The 17,412-nt window shown below is 49.8% G+C and overlaps 2 protein-coding genes across 2 annotated transcripts; one reads left to right on the top strand and one right to left on the bottom strand.

Annotated features, from left to right (window-relative positions):
* Positions 1-535: 535 nt before the first annotated feature.
* On the top strand, positions 536-6,449 carry GGS23DRAFT_618446 (P-loop containing nucleoside triphosphate hydrolase protein; the record flags this gene model as incomplete). The annotated part of the gene is made up of 20 exons (XM_051520937.1): positions 536-1,117; positions 1,173-1,278; positions 1,336-1,426; positions 1,497-1,551; positions 1,618-2,122; positions 2,176-2,194; positions 2,251-2,328; positions 2,383-2,743; positions 2,810-3,064; positions 3,131-3,725; positions 3,804-3,976; positions 4,034-4,563; positions 4,632-4,681; positions 4,738-4,763; positions 4,834-4,873; positions 4,939-5,135; positions 5,188-5,227; positions 5,295-5,331; positions 5,402-5,957; positions 6,024-6,449. 20 exons carry the CDS (start codon positions 536-538, stop codon positions 6,048-6,050), a joined length of 4,323 nt encoding a protein of 1,440 aa, XP_051374101.1. The 3' UTR covers positions 6,051-6,449.
* Positions 6,450-10,700: 4,251 nt separating this feature from the next.
* Positions 10,701-11,917, bottom strand: GGS23DRAFT_559007 (uncharacterized protein). The gene has a single exon (XM_051515791.1). It carries the CDS (start codon positions 11,833-11,835, stop codon positions 11,098-11,100), a length of 738 nt encoding a protein of 245 aa, XP_051374100.1. The 5' UTR covers positions 11,836-11,917; the 3' UTR covers positions 10,701-11,097.
* Between the last annotated feature and the right edge of the window lie 5,495 nt (positions 11,918-17,412).

Here is a 17,412-nt window from a genome sequence, read left to right as displayed (position 1 = left end):
TGGCGTGGCTACTTGGGATAAAAAAAGATAATAAAAATAAAAATAAAATGATAAAAGAAGAAGAAAAAAGACCAAAATCATTGGTTATATTAGATACGTGCCTGCTGAAAACGATCGGTATCTAGGGATAGGGTGATCTCCTCCTCCAATACTCCCGAGACATGCAGGCGGATAAGGCCTACCAAGGGGCAACCCCTGCCAATAGGGTATATCAGCTCATTTATCGTGATTGATGCTTGATTCTATCACTGTTTCTTCACGGAGCACGTCTCCGTTGTATTCTCGTGACATTTATCCACAACGATTTGGTCGGTTGGCCATATGGTACAGGGTCCTCTTCCCACATGGCTAGTAGCACTGCTTGTGCCTCCTGTCGATTTTCCCCCATATCTCTGCTCTCTCAAACTGGCCTGTTTCCTCATGCTTTCGGATTTACCCATCGCCCAACCCTCGGCCTTTTTCTTTTGCTGCCGATAATCCCGTCCGGAAATTGTTGCTGCACACAGCCCAATACACACGCGTCAGGGCACCCAATATGGAGAAAAAATACACCGGGCACGACGAGGCACATGAAAGTCCACGCCACGATTCTGCCACATCGGCAGCACACTCGGATAATCCAATACCCTCCGTAGACGGGTTGACGGGGGATGCCTTGGTAGTAGACGTTTCCGGGATCGATGGCTCTGCCTCGAATTCGACCGAAGACAAGCCCCTGTCGTCCTCGATAGTAAGAGAAATCTCGACCATGGATCTCCTTAGCGACTCGGCTCCGCTTGGAAGGACGGCTTCGATAACCTCAGCGTCGTCGGCAGCCTCGTTGGCGGAAGCCGGCGGTCCTCCACAACCTAGTACCGCTAATACCCACCGCCGCACAATATCCGTGCGGCCATCCCTACTATCGCTCCCCGAACCTCAACAAGAAGTGCGGGGAGCGACGCCAGGCGGAGCTCTATCTCCAGTGCCGTCTGCATCGCCAGGGAACAGCATCGCGCCCGATTCTGCCTCCCCCCAAGCCCCGATACCAGCTCTGCCTAAACCCCCTAATGCGAAACCTCCCCAGGCGCCGGGAGACTCTAAAAATGCGCAAATCAAAAAGACCACCTCGAACTTCGCCGTGAGTCACTCATCTCTAATCATAATATTATCACCAATACTAACTTGATGGCTAGAGGATATTCGGCTACACAACCTGGCACGACAGATTGTTTCTGTTCGCGTCTGTCGTGGCTGCGATAGGGGCTGGGGTCGCATTCCCGATTATGACGATCCTTTTCGGTAAGGAAACGCAGGGGTTGTGTTGAAGCTACACCGTGGGACTTACTGACGGTTTAGGTCAACTGGTGGGGAGCATCGCGAACGCCAAAGCCAACTGGAGCGACGAGGAGAGCAGGGTGTATTACTCGGAAACCATCAATCATTATGTGTAAGTCAAGCAAGCGTGAACTCCTCTACCAGGACACAGCTAAGAAAAAGGGGGGGCCGTTGGTGTATAGTCTCTACATGGTGTATCTCTTCATTGGTAGATTTGTGCTCGGATACACAGCCACTGTAAGAAGACAACCCTTCCCCGGTGAAGAGAAATGGCCGTAATGTGCTTACAAGTCGCGTTAAAAGCTGGGATTTCGTATGATGAGCCTGCGCATCTCGTCGGCAATGCGCCTAGCCTACTTTAAGGCCCTCCTGGGCCTGCCCGTGTCGTTGTTGGACACTCAACCGCCCGGTCAGATAGCGGCCATCATAACCGGCACGGCCAACACCCTGCAAGCCGGTATCTCGGAAAGGCTGGCTGCGGTTATTCAGAACCTGTCCATGTTTGTCTCTTCCATAATCATTGCGTACACCCACAGCTGGAAGTTGAGCCTGGTCACCAGCAGCGGGTTGCTGCTCATCACGATATGCTACTGCGCTACCATCCCCTTTGTCGTGAAGAATATGAAGCAGGTCGAGGATGCAAATATCAACGGATCTGCGGTTGCGAGCGAGTCCTTCAGCTCGATTCGGATGGTCGCCGCCTACGGAGCCGAGTTGAGGATGGTGGAGAAGTACAAGGTATGGATCGATGAGGCGCAACGGAGAGGCCTTCGGCTATCGAAGATAGTTGCGATTCAACAGGGAACCGGTGAGCTGCATCCGAGCTGCTCTTTCAGAGTAACCGCTAATTGCTATTGACAGTTCACTTCAGTGTCTTCGCGTTAGAGCCCTGCTGTCAACCCGATCCCGCCATCGTACTTACTAACGTGTCGACAGGACATTTGCTCTGACCTTCTGGTACGCCGTCAGGATGCTGACGAATTTCGAGATCGAAAATGTCGGGACGCTGATCACGTCCGTGCTTCCCCCGAAACCCCTTATCGCACGCAGCAGCTAATCGTTTCGCAGTGTTTTGATGTGCATAATGATGATCGTCATGGGTGTTGGTAACGTGGCGGCACCAATTTCTGCGGCCGCCCGCGCGGCCGGCGCAGCCAGCATCCTATTCAATGGTATCGACGCTCCGAGGCCTGTCGTGACCGGGCTCAAGCATCCAGACGTTTCGGCCACGGGAGATATCGTTCTGTGGGGCATCAACTTCACGTACCCAACCAGGCCACAGCTCAAGGTGCTCGACGGCTTGAACTTGATATTACCTGCAGGTAAAATTACGGCTATCGTGGGGCCATCGGGATCTGGGAAGAGCACTATCGTGGCGCTGATAGAGCGTTGGTATGAGCTGGATGGGGATATGGGGGAGAAGAAGTTGGTGAGTGATACGTCCGGTCGCCAACAGTCAGCGATGTGCGTCCGTTACTAACACTATGCCCTCAAGATTACCTTTTTCCGCAACGGCTCACTCACTATCGGCGGCTGCAAGCTGACGGATATAGACCTCAAGTGGTGGAGGTCCCAGATCGGTCTCGTGCAGCAGGAACCATTTCTCTTCAACACGACGATCTTCCAGAATGTAGCAAATGGTCTGGTCGGCACGGAATGGGAGAATGCTGACATGAGTAAGAAGAGGGAGCTAGTAGAGCAGGCCTGTAAGGAGGCCTTCGCCGACGAGTTCATCTCTAGACTTCCAAGTGTCCGTCCATACCCTTGACCACTCACATCGCGTCCCCTATCCGGGCTTCTGGCTGACTCATCATAGGGGTATGATACGGAGGTGGGAGACGCAGGTATCAAGCTCAGCGGCGGCCAACGGCAGCGGCTAGCCATCGCCCGAGCCATAGTCAAACAGCCTAAGATCTTGATACTGGACGAGGCGACAAGCTCGATCGATGTCCGCGGCGAGAAGGTGGTGCAGGCTGCCTTGGATAAGGTCTCCAAGAACCGGACGACCATCATGATAGCCCACCGGCTATCCACGGTCAAGAAGGCAGACAACATCGTGGTGCTCGCCAAGGGCAAGGTTGTCCAATGGGGGAACCACGAGAGCCTGATGGCGCAGGTGGGCGGGCCGTACTGGCTCCTCACCAACGCGCAGCAGCTGTCTATGGGGGACAGCGCCAGTCCCGCCAGCCCCGACGCGTCATCCGAGGTCACCGAAGTAGAGACCAGAACCATGGATATCATGACGGTAGACGACACGAAGGCCGTGGAAGGCGACGGCGGGGCCCCCGCAGCCGCTGAGCCGACGCACACCCCCAGGGGCGTGCTGAGAAGCTTTGGCGCGCTGTTGCTAGAGCAGAAGCCGTTCTGGCCCTGGTACACGGTCATGCTGTTTGGAGCTCTCGTTGCTGGTGGTAAGCCGACTACGCCTTTTGCCCCCCTCGCCCTCCTCCCGTGGTGGAACAGGTCCCCCAGCTGACGTCTCGTTCCAGGGGGCCCGCCGGTGCAAGCGTACATATTCGCTGCACTCATCTCGTCGTTCGCCCTATGGGGCGACGTGCTAATTTCCGTGACCAACTTCTGGTGTCTCATGTTCGTCGCCCTGGCGGGCGCTTCGGGCGTGGGCTACTTTTGTCTCGGATGGGCCTCGACCGTCGTCTCATTCGTAAGCAACGCGCACAGCTCCACCACCCTCAGCGCCGTTTTAGCTAATGGACCGCAGTACATCACCTCGGCTTATCGCCGCGAGTACTTTCAGAACATCATCTCGAAGAGGGTGTCGTGGTTCGATGGGGAAGGTCGCTCGATTGGGGCGCTGACAGGGATCGTGGCTAGCGACCCGACCCAGCTGCAGCAGCTGCTCGGTACGAACATGTCATTCGCGGCAATATCCATCTTCAGCGTTATCGGCTGTCTGGTGGTATCCTTCTACTTTGGGTGGAAGCTCACCATCGTCGCGCTCTCGTCCGCCATGCCATTGGCCCTGGCCGCCGGCTTCTTCCGCGTCCGCGTCGAGAAGAAGTTCGAGGCCATGAACCTGAAGATTTTTGCTGAGAGCGCCAAGTTCGCTACCGAGTCCGTCGGTGCTATCCGCACCGTCACCGCGCTGACCCTGGAGGATGGCATCTGCCGCAGATACGAAGACCTGCTGGAGGCGCACGTGAAGAACTCCTTCCAGCGAGCTCGAATCGCCACACTCGTCTTTGCCGCGAGCGACAGCCTGCCATTATTGTGCATGGCCTTCGTCCTATGGTACGCCAAGGCGCATGCCCAGTGTTATAGCCGTTATGTGTATCTGCCGCTGACTCACAACCCTGCAGGTACGGCGGAAGCTTGCTGGTGTCAGGGGAATACTGGACATTCCAATACTGTAAGTGGATGCAAGCAAGCTCGTCACTATGATGGATAGCTGACGGTGTTGCCAAGTGGTTGTCTATATTGCTGTGGTGCAGGTAAAATACAACCCCTATGCTTGTCTATTTACAGGCACCAATCGGGACACTGACGAGAGATCGCCTCCAGGGTGCCATGGGAGCAGGCCAATGGCTGAGCTTTGGACCTAGTAAGTACATAATTCTCACAGCCCAAGACTGCGCGGAACAAGCCGCTAAAGCAGACCTCGATCAGACATTGCAGAAGCAACTGCGGCTGCGAACCGGATCCAGGCTATGAGAAGCCGAGCTGAAAGCGAAGAGCAAGGAATCACCCCGACAGGCGGCATCACCGACGAGGACAAGAGAGCCGGTGTCAAGATCGAGCTGCAGGATGTTTGGTTCAGATACCCGACCCGAGACGTCCCTATCTTGAATGGGCTGAACATGACAGTAAGAAACAAGCAACATCCTAGTTGGGAGTTATCGCCTCTAACTTGTCCAGATCGAGAAGGGCCAGTTTGCTGCCATCGTGGGGCCTTCTGGTAAGAAGAGTCGCTGATCGGAACCTGCACACGTCCTATGGGCCTCAGCCAGCTGATAACTCTCTAGGTTGTGGAAAAACCAGCATCATCTCTCTATTGGAAAGGTGAATCAACCAACTGTCCACGTTGTCATAGAGGAAGCGTTAAGCTTATCTTTTTCGTTTTATTATCCAGGTTCTACCAGGTCAAGTCTGGATGCATAACCTACGACGACACCGATATTGAGAAGATTGATCTCGCCGACTATCGGAAGACGATTTCGCTCGTAGCTCAGGAGCCGTCCCTGTTCGATGGCACCATCCGCGAGAACATCCTCCTTGGGGTGGATCCTGGCTCGGTTACCGACGAGGAATTGGAGCAGGTATGTCGTGACGCCGAAATCCACGACTACATCACTTCTCTCCCGGAAGGTTACAGCACGAAGGTGGGCATCAAAGGAATCCTGCTGTCCGGTGGGCAAAAGCAGCGCATATCCATCGCGAGGGCCCTTGTTAGGAACCCCCGTCTCCTGCTGCTAGATGAGGCCACGTCCAACCTCGACTCGGCCACGGAGAAGCTGGTGCAGGCCGTGTTCGAAAAGACGAAGAAGAGCAGGACCATGATCGTGGTCGCCCACCGGCTGGCCACCATCCAAAATGCCGACGTTATCTTCGTCCTGGGGGACGGGCAGGTTCTAGAATCCGGCACGCACAGCGCGCTCCTCCACAAGAAGGGCGTCTATCACAGCATGGTAAGTTTTGCCCGGACGCCTTCCTAAAACCGCCGGCGTGGGGGTTGCTAATCTGGACGGGAACAGTGTCAAGCACAGGCGTTGGATCGATAGATAACATGCGGTGGGCGGCCGGGCCTACGCGGGTATTGGTAATGTCGCAGTCAGGACGGAAATAGATGCCGACAACCACCGTAGACGGAGCAGAGTGTAGATTGAGACGACGAGGTTCGCGAGGTACATAGACAGAAGCGAGAGAGAACAATTACTGAGCAGAAAATTACGAGTCCCTGCATGTGCAATTCCCTCTTCCGGAGACGAAGTCTCGCCGTCGTCAATATTAAAAACACCCTATGATGCAACCTACCCAGGAGATAAAGTGTTGCAACCCAAAAACGCAGTTCGGTGCAGAGTGGTAATCACCACTCTACTACCTGTCTATATGCCTACCTGTCTATTGACCAGGGGTGGTAACGTGTTCGGCAGTGAAGAGCCAATTGGCCTCCTCACGACGGCGCGGCGTGATGAATGTAGAGATCTGTAGCCTCTACTTACATCCCATCCTCCTCACCCTCACCCCCCCCCCCCCCCCCCCGTCCTTCCACCTTCGGGTCCTTGCATCCCATGCACTCACACCCCCCCTGGCCCTTCTCCCTTGAATTCAGGATAAAATGCTCCCACGGGTGCAGGGAACTTCTTCCGTCCCTGCTGATCTCTGCCCCCCTACTGGTGGTCCGCCTGCGTAGCCGTGCAATCTCATTCTTCCGTTGGTGTGCACGTCTGATTTCCTTTGTCCTGTCGTGTGCCCCTCCACCTCCCCTTTGGACTGCTAACCCATTTCACATGAAAGAGACACAGGAGGAGGAAGACGGGGTTGTAGCTCGAGTGGGGGGGCGGCTGATCTCTCTCCTCTTTCGAACGATTGCGTACTTACCTACCTACATGATACTAGTAATACCTACCTGCCTACATACCGACCAGGTAGCTAGATAGGCAGCTAGACAGCCTGACGAGGTACTGCACCCATGCCCATCTGTGCAAGTCCCGCGCAGATTGTCCGATTGCACAGGCCGAGGCCAAGCTGTGGCGGGTAAGATTGGCCCTCTCTCGGTCCAGACCGGACCCAGCGCTGACGTGGACCCCTCCCCCTCTGCCCAGGGCTACGGGACTCAGTTTTCGACGGTGACACCTGCGGGCGGCAGACCTTTTCCAGTTTTGCGACAGTAACGCCGTCGAAGGGGGGGAGGGGACTCGCCCTTCTGTGATCGGCGTTCGGGCGACCACGCCCACCCGCCTCCACTTGTTGGCTGCGTGCCGCGCGCGCGCGCCCACACCCGCATGCGTCCTGGCTGCTTCCAGCCCCATGCGCCCTCCCGCTTCGGGCCCGGACGATAGAGAATGGCTCGGGCGAGCGCGCTCGTTATCTGCTCGCTGCGTGATGATGCGACGATGCGGTGCCTTACGCGTACGTGCTGCGAAGAGGGGTCGTCGCCGTGTTTCTATCTCGAATGACGTGATGCTGCGTCCCGTGGCTGACTAGGAAGGTGGCATTGCCCTGGGCTTATCGGGCGTCAAGCTGTGCTCTGCGCGCGATATCTCGGTGCTCTAGGCTCGGGGGATATCTCTCGACTTGGGCAGATCTTGTGACGTGCTTCGCAGAGGCGTCGGCAGCACCGAGCTTGGGGGGCTATCAACTCGTCCGCCGCGGCGTGATGTCCCGGACCAGCCAAGAGGTTACATGAGCCTCATCTTCCAAGACATTTGGAGGGCCCCAGAGTCCAGGTACTGGTTTCCTTCGACAATATACCCACCGCAGAAACTGCAACTGTAGCATGGCCAGACACACTGCTCAAGTGATGATCATGACCATTTTCAGCTCATAGACTCCAACGGCCTACCTACAAGCCGTTTATCGGAGCAAAGGAGCGGCAACAGATTCCGTGGGATGCGTGAGATAGCTATGGTGCATAATATCTAATTACACGCTTCGAAGGCCAGATGACTAGACACTTCCATTACATCGGGTTTCAACCTGTGGTGGCAAGGTCACAACTAAGACATTGGCGTATCATACCAGGGCTCTAATTAACTAGGTAGGTAGGTAAATGGAGGAGTTTCGGTCTTATCAGAGACAAGGTGACTTGGCATCTCAACGCCAGACGCCAATAGCCATAATGATCAGCGATCAGTTGCCGGTCGATCGCACAGCTTAGCGTCTGGGACACCTTAAATTCGACGCCGCCTGTGTATGCATACGGTTACCCACAAACTAGTATCGTATACCAAATCCCACTATAGACAACCGATTCTGTGATATTGACCCGTGACCGCGTAACTGCAAAATTAACACAGCAAAACGTCTCGATTTGGGGCTGTCTGTTTAGCATTAACTGTTGCGCAGCTATAGCAATGCCTGTTGTTACGCCCACTAGCACTTACCTGTGAGCTGTTGTTACCTACATGGCTGGCCTTACATACAGTAATTGCTCAAGATACTCCTAACACAGTAGTTTTCCGTCTCGTAATAGTCTGTAACATAATAGATCCCTTCAGGTGGGTCATACAAGTAAACAGTAAACCATTAGGCGGTTGCTATGTTATTGAACGGGTTGCGTCAAGCCTTGTGATGTAATAGTAGATACAACTTCAATGAAGCTTAAAGCCAATTTACTATTAGAAACTAGTCGTTGAGGCCTCAATAAGTGCCAAATATTAGCGAGCGTTAATACTGGAAGATGCAACAACGCCTTCCCTGGGACGAGGTCCTTGCCGTGGAGGCATTTGTATTGGCCCCCTTCACTCTCAACTGACTTAGACACTCAGACCTGTCTTCTTCTCCACGGATACCTGTAACGGGAACTTTTCGCCCCCGATCTCTCTTATTTTCGCTACAATAATGGAGTCTTCCACCAGTCCAACTACCTGGGGACCTAGTCGAAAATCAAGCCCCAGCATCTCCTTAGACGCTAGAGAGTAATGGTATACCTCTGGGTCGGTGGTGCACAGAAGCGAGATGTGACCGCCGATATGGTGGAATGCAAGGAGAAACGGTGGTAGTGAATCTGTCCCGCACGTGTTTCTGAAGAGTAAAGAGATTTTTTTCGTTTCATCTATTACGTTTAGCCGGCAATCGTAGGGTTTCTTAAGCGGTTTGGTATCTTGGATCCTCGTGCACTGTCAATAGTGTTCAGAGGACCCATCGTGTAACAGCTCTTTTTCCCCGCATATTATACCGGGCGTTGTCTGCCACAACTCGTATCTAGCTGGTACTGCTCGGAGGTAAATATACGGTATAGTAAAAGCTTCGATGTGCGGTTGGTCCTATCGCACGTAGAAGGTTCTTTCCTTGAGCTCAGTCTAGCCCGACAGGTTGAGTTGCTTTGGGAGGAGGAATAATGAAGGTTTGTGAGCTCGAGCGAAGCCGGTAATATTCGGTCTTACGACAAAACCGGGACCTTCGTTTTGAGATGAGCACTCTTTGAACTGACAGCTTCGTACTCGCAGTCGCTCAGGTAGGCGAAGCATGTGTCTACCCGCTAGTACTAGCGGAATAAGGAGTTAACGGACTCAGACAGCTCGGCGCTCGACGACTTATCAATGCAGCATGTGCCTATGTCAATGCAGCATGTGCCTATGCAGACGTAACGATATCCCCCCTTATTAGCGACTAGACATAAGTTTTCCACCTTCTGGTAGCCTTTATTCTGCGTTGTTGTCCCTTGCTTAAGGTCCTGAGATAAGACCTCATCCCCATCCCACCTGTGCGAGAGAATAGCATAGGGAACAGTAATCTCGTCGATAAACTCCTTCAGCTCTTTTGAGCCGACATCAAGGAGGCTCATAGCGACGGCCTTGAGAGGAATAATGTCGATGGACTTGTGAATTTGTGAATTTGGGGTGAGCTGGAGTACTGCCATAAACGTTGGTATTATTGCTTGCGGTGCGGTATGTTATGATGCCGCCCTCCAGGAGCCGCAAGCGGCCACTGCGTCAGCAAGGCCATGAACCGGCGGTGGTGTCACGACCGCCACATGGAAGGACCTCGAACGGATAAACAGGCTTGACGTGTGAGCTGGGAGTCTGAGCCCTAAAACGTCTCTGTGAGCTAATATATAAGCCAGGTTTGGGTTCCTTCTCCTTCTCTTCCCCAGTGCCCTTTCTAGCTTCTCAGGGGCTGGTGCCCCCTGTGATATAGGAAGACAACTGGCTACCTTACTGGATCTAGTGGGGTTAGCGGTGTTCTACAAGAGACACAGTCCTAGATACCTCATGGGTCTCGTCCAGAGGCTGAGCTGACCGATCATCGGCGCCTGACTTTTCCACCCTCCAAAAGTCCAGTGCGCGAACAAAAACACAGATCGATAGGAACGCCGTTGCACTCTTTCGGTCGCGGCAAGGGAACAGGGATGAACATAACCAAAACTAGGGGTCTAGCTTCACCTCGGCGGTTTGGGGATGGCCGGCCCCTACTGAATCCTGAGGTGACCCGGCGTCTCCGCCGATTCCTGGCTCTAAGCCTGCTACTACTCAGATCCGTTCTCGGGTGTGGACACCCCCACGCGGAACCTGTTGTCGACGAAGAGGCTTCTGAGTCTGCCGAGTCCGCCGCCTCGGACGCCTCCACAGCCGATGACCATCCTAACCTCATAGGATAGGGCATACATATCCGTAAGAAACAACGAGTCGAGATATACCTACGAAAATACTCTGAGCCAGCGCACTGTAGAAGGCGAGCCGAAGTGGGTATGTTTCCTATGGGTCAATAAACTGACTCAATATTCTTAGATAGCGGCAGGTGGGTAACAACTGCGGCAGTCTAATGTGCCTACAATAGGGAGAGAAGGGTTGATCGCATGAAGTCGATGGCGCTAATGTCGGTGAAGGCAAGTAAGTATCAGGGTGTTGAACGACGCGTCCTTCGAATTACTGATTTCATCATAGGCGCGCTCGTCCCCTTGCCCCCTCGCCGCCGCAGCACTGACGAACGGCATAGTCATCTTTCGTGATAGCAAGTCCATGCCAAGGTTGTGACAATCCCGTTGAGCCGAATTTTAGCTTTTCCGTTGACCTGTAATATCCCTATCTATGCGACATTTTTTCTTCCCTACACCATATCCTCTCCCAGTTGCAATTCTCCGGCTCCTTCTCTGCCCAACATTATTCATGCCTGCGCGTCCGACCCTAACACGATGAACGGTTGGTCGTCGTCGACCCGCTTCTCCCGCCCGGCCGTCGTCCCGGCGTTTACCGAACCCGGGTGCGTAAACTTCTGCTCGGCAGCACGGCCGGGGTCGCCTCGGGTACCGAATTCAGAGAAGCTCGCGTTCGTGTATCTGCCATCGGTGCCGATGTCGTCGTCCTCTCTCACGTTCCTGCCGTGGGGGCCCGAAGGGTCGCTGGCGTACTGACTCTGGACGTAGGAGGGCGCGGCAGCGGCATTGCGATCGCCCTGCTTGGCAGTCGGATTGTGGGCGCCGCTCTGAGGAGTGTTCGAAGGCGCGGTGAGCACGACGGGGGAAATGTGCTGGGGTGCAGCTTCATTGGCCTGGCGGAAGAACCGGGACTCGGCGGCGAGGGAGTCTTCAGTCACAATGCCAGGTCCCTCACGAGTGACCGGAGCATCTTTGCCGGCGGTGACCTTGGTTCCCTCGCTAGGTGCTTTGCCAGACATGTCTGTTGTGCTCGTGATAACTCGAGTTTCTCTCGTGGTGATGTTGAGAATGGGTTCTGCACAAGGGAGGAGAGAGTAGGCAGTAGGTATGGATAGGACAGTGGGAAGAGGAAATGGCATGCATAGGTGTAAAGAGAGAGAGCAGTTTATCAAGCAATACAGCGTGGCGAGTGCCGGAGGCGTGGGTGCGCATATTGCCTCCGACCTCTCACCATTGCTTGACGTCATGCGCGACAAGACGCTAGAAAGGGCAGGAGCCGCGATACATCATGACCTCATCCGTCCCTGCCTCCGTCAGACATGTTGGATCTGTTGAAGCAAAGGTGCAAATGGCGATGACTTCACTATGTGGCGAAGTTCTTCCCTCCGTCCCCCTGTTACGTAAGCCTGCCAGTTCACAACCCCTAAAGTCTAGGTAGGTACCTCCTACCTTAGATAGGTACCTCCTCTACACACTGTCCATAGCACCTACATGCACATACAAGTTACATGCCAGACAGGCCGCTGGCTGGACGGCATGGTGGAAAGTACTCGGAGGTACATGAGGCGTAGTCGGAGCTGTTTGTCTGTGCTGATAGGATACGTTAATGTGCTTAGGAAATACCTACCTCCTAGATGGGCAACTAATAGTGCAGGATGTACCTGAAGTCTCGATGTTCCGGAGAACCGGCAGGTTTAGGAGGCAAGTTAATTATCGCCTGCATCGCCGATCATGATGGAGAACCCAGGAGGATGGAAGAGATAAGCTCGATGTGCGATCTCAAGGTCTGAGTTGGGCCCCGAAACGGTGAGTGAATACCTATATACGATCTAGGGCTAGGTTCTAGGTCCTCCCTTCTTATCTTCCTAGTCCCCCGCCCCCTTTAGCCTCCAGTCTCTTCTACAAGAAGACTCGAGCTCTGCAGGACAAGGTAGGAGGAATAAGGACCAAACATCCCTTTCCTTCCTGCTCCCCTACTTCCCCCCCATACTTGCCCACAAGGAGCATTAATCTACCTCCAATCCATCTATATATTTATACTAAATCGCCCAATCTCAAAACCGAAACGTCGCCGGCCAGCATTGGAACGGCGGTGGAAGATGATGATCTCGGTGCCGAGTATACGTATGGCCAACAGGCCTAAATAAGATCATGCCGGCGTCGTCCTGTACTTGATATCATGGCCCTCCTCCGATCCGAAGACGTCGTTGGGAAAGCCGGGACCAGTGTATGCCCCTTGGTCGATTCGGTCGGGAGCATCATCGTAGCCCCCGAGGTCGGCCTATTCTTGCGTGGCCGGGCCCGGGTCATAGGTGTTATTGCTTGCTATCGTGGCAGTGGGATGATTCGGGGCCGTGGTCATGCGCTCGTCAATACTACCTTATCCTAGGTTCCTCCGGGCCGGCTAATCTTACAAAATGGAGTTAATCTTTTCTTCTTTCTTATCGAACGGCGAAAGCTAAAGGGTGAGAAAATCAGTGGGTATAGGGAGGAAGCCCTGGGCATGAGATCGTACGACTCGACTGAAAGTTGGCTCAAGTGTTAGTTGCAGCTACTGCCCATACTCAACGCGGTCGTGTCCCATATTACTCAATGTTGCACGAGAAACAAAGAATCAGGGGCACTGGTAGGGACGGCCCGGCCGTCCCTCTCGTGGTCCTACATGCATACAGGCTACCCGTGTATGTGAACGGGGGGAGGACGATGAAGACGTCAAGGTTGTAATTGGTTTACGACTATTAGGTGGGTGCGTTGTGTACCTAACTTATGTTCGAGGGATCACGTAGGCCGTAGAATGAGTCTCAGGGCGAAGATAAGTAGTGGATATTCTCCGGCCATTAGAAAATAAGACGGCAAAGCAGGGTAAATAAACGCTATATAAGCTAGATGGGGTATAAAACGTGCTTAATTCCTAAAACCTCTTATCTAAGGTATCCTTACTAAATAATACCCTTTAACTCTCGAGGGTTGCTTATATAACGTATATTATATAATTAGGAGGGCTCGTACTTAACTAGTAGGGGAGGATAAAGGTAACCGCCTACGGTTATATCTTTAGAGCCTTTAAAAGATTATAACAACGGATAATAAAAATAGGTTTTAGTAATAGCTTATCTCCTCGTCCTTCTTAACCTCCTTTAGTACGGTAACTAAAGGTCCTTTAGTAACCTTAAATAACCCTCTCGGGGTTTAAATAGTTTTAATTAATTCGTATAGTAATAATAAGGTCCCAATGGCTTATCATTTAATAATAGTAACTAAAATACCGATCTTTTAACTAGGATCCTTATAATAAAGGGTCCCGTCTATTTCTTACGTAGCTTAGGTAGTTTTCTATCTTAATAAAGCATAACGAGATCTCCTTTTCCGATGGATTTATTAACTTACTTAAGAGCTTCCTCTCTTTTCTTCCTAGTTCGTTCGGATAGCTTTTAAACGTTCTCCTTATAGTATTATATCCGGGCTATATAACTTACGATTAGATCGGCGTATATCTATTCGTTAGGGAGCTTAAAAGAACCGCTAATTAGGATAGATCTTAGTTTAATTAGATAGGATAGAGGATACTTAGCTTCGAAAGCGCTAATAGGTAGGTTCTTATATAGTATCTCGAATAGTAAATATCCTAGGGATTTAACGTAACGCACGTTAATTTTAATTATTATTTCGGGTATAGAACTAGCCTAGTCTAGTAGTTTTAAGTAAGGCAGGGGGTTTACTATCTTCTTTAAGACCTATTATAGGATCTTATTAAATACTTCGACTAATCCGACTAATCGGTAAGAACCTAAAGGGGCGTTAACGATTAATATCCCCTTTAATACTAGATGTTATAATATCCGTTATAAGGTAAAGGCGGATCTAGGGTCTAGGTAGAAGGCTAAGGGTCTTATTCTTAAGTTAATAAGCCATATATTAAAGCCTACGAATACGTTATTTATTAAGGTATTAGTAGTAGGTATTACTTAGCCGTATCTATTAAACTAATAGACGATTACTAGGATATACCGGTACCTTAAATATAATAATAAAAAGGGGCCGATAAAGTTAGACGAAAGGATCTATAACGGAGCGTAAACCGTTATAAGGAGAAGGGAACCTAGTGGTTTAGTTAGTCTATAATACGCGTAAAGAAGGCATTTATCTATATACGCGGATACGTTACTAACTATCTTTAGTTAGAAAACTAAACGGAAGAGGCGCTTTAAGGTAATCGACTTAAAGAAATACCCGGCTTCGTTATAAGTTTTAACGAGGACGTCTAAGACTTCGTCCGGTAATAAATACTTATTCCATATCTTACGATAATAATACTATAACTACGTTCCTTAGGTCCTATATTCCTTAGCTTTATTAAGTAGGAATCGTACCTTAAGCCGGCTATAGGTATCTCTGGTTCTTCCGGTAATAAGGAATTCGATTACTTCTTTATATTATTTAAAGTTTAGCTATCTATTTTATTCGGAAGAAGATCCTCCTACGAAGAGCTTTAAGGCTCTAACGGTAAGGGTCGCCGTTAACGAAGGTAAGGTTATTACGAATAAATAGATAGAGGGGTATGGAAACATTATATTTAAATAAGTAAGCTCTCGAAACGTAACTAATAAGGGTATTTAGATTCTAATAAGCGAAAGTAAGTAATCGTCGGCTTTATCGTCGGTATTAGCTAGTTATAATTTACGGATATACCTAGGTCCTATTATTCGTAGTTTAAGGACGTACTCGGGTCCTATTATTCGTAATTTAAAGACGTACTCGGATCCTATTATAACGGGTAACGACGATAACGAAACTAAAGCTATAATTATATTTACGTCTACCTTAATAAGAGGAGATAAAAGATCCCGCCCTCGGGATCCTAATAATAAATCTAGATTAAGTAATTAAGCTAATAATTACTTATATCTACCTACGCTATCCTTTTAAACCTATAGTCCGTTATCTTAATCTTAGGAGCCGAGGGTCTTTAGGTATTTTAATTCGGCGTTCTCGTAGTTATTACCCGGGAATATGGTACGAAAGAGGGCATTAACGGCTTTATTCCTTATTCCTAGGATATATTTAATCTATATATAAAGTAATTTAAGCTTAGAAGCCTAACGAACGTAAATGCCTTTAACGGCTAATGAAGATAAGAACTAGGTTAAGGGTTTATAATTAATAAAAAGGGTAGATCGGTCTCTTGCCCGAAACATATAGCTATAACGACGATAGAACTCGACTATTACGTAGAGCTCTTTCTTATACGTACCGTAATTACGTTAGGGTTTCGAAAATATAAAGCTATCGTATAAAATAGGGACATTAATCCCGTTTTACCGCTAAAAAATAATATAACCCGCTACGAATTATAACGCGTCCGTATATAAGGATATAGGTAGATTAAACGCGTAACCATAAGTATTAATTATAGCTAATATTAATAATCTAACTAGTTTAAAGGATAAGGATTCGGTAGTGCTTTATTTCTATTCGGTATCTTTACTAAGTAAACGTATTAAAGGACGGCAGACTTTTAAGTAGTTCTTTATCTATCTACGATAGAGACCTACGGCTCCTAGAAAAGATCTTACTTCTAATTAGTTAGTTAGGACGGGCTAATTACGAAGGCGAGTAGCCCGATCTTTTCGTATACGTAAACGGCCGCTTATATAGTAGATAACTCCTATAGCTAAAATCTTAATAAAACCTATGTAGATCTTCGCAAAAGATAAGCGTAGTTTAGCCTATCGTATTCGGGATAGGAGATAGTAAATTAGCTATTGCTACTGTTCCTCCGCGTTAGTATAAGTACTAAAGATATCGTCCATATAGAATACGCCTTTAGGGATCTAGTCTAACGAAGATAAGGATAAAAGAAATGGCTCGGCTTAAGGCTTAGGGATAGCGCCGAGGACTACGTATATAAGCTTCGTTATTAAGAATGCGGCTATCTAAGTCCCTTAAGGCATTCTTATGGATTATAGTTATAGGAAGCTAAGAATAGCGAATATAAAGATATGCCTATCTTTAGGGTAGATTCTAACGTATTAATATCCGTATTTTAAGTTTAGTTTATAATAAGATCTAATGCCTAGGTAGGAGAAATGGTTATATACGTTTATTAATAAAGTAACGTTTATTCCTAGTACCTTTTCTTCGACCTAATTATAATTAAAGGTTAAACGTAGCTCGGCCTAGGGATCCGGGTTTAGTAAATCTCTATCTTTAGGCATTAGTATAGGTTATGCCGCCTAGTCTAAAAGACGCCTATTAATAACCTTAATCGACTCGAACTATCCTACTTCTATTCCTTCTTAAATTAAACGATCTAACTAGTATTTTTAGGGTAGGGTTTAGCTCTTCCTTCTAAACTTATTCTAAGGAGGCGTACCGGGACGTAACCTAATCCTATATTAATAAAGGTTAATTATTAATATATCCAGAATAAATATAGCTATTAGTTCGCGGTAAGTATATAGTTCATATACTATTTTAAGCTTTAGTTCGTAGGAAATAAGAAGGCCTAACTTTACTCCTACTTTATTAAGCTAATAAAGGACCTTTTATTTAGGTAATTCGTTAGTAGTGAACAGGAGCAGCGTGGGCACGCTGACGGAGGCACGAAACGGCTACCCAACTGCCAACAACTGGCCCAGTGCCGATCAACCAAGATCACAGCTGTAAACAGCTGTAATCGGTTGATCGGCCAGCTGAAAACGGCAGCTGGGAAAGGGGAGCTGGAAAGGGCAACGAGGAGGATAGCTAGAAAGGCATGGCAAAAGGAGTGAATGGCTGTAGGCTATGATATCTATAGGTCTAAGTCTGGCTGATGAAAATATGAG

This window comes from Durotheca rogersii (genome assembly GCF_024521655.1).
Source record: "Durotheca rogersii strain YMJ 92031201 chromosome Unknown GGS23scaffold_5, whole genome shotgun sequence".
In the NCBI taxonomy this organism is placed as follows: Eukaryota; Fungi; Ascomycota; class Sordariomycetes; order Xylariales; family Xylariaceae; genus Durotheca; species Durotheca rogersii.
The sequence above is the reverse complement of the archived record's forward strand: the minus strand, read 5'-3'. Positions and strand labels throughout refer to the sequence as shown.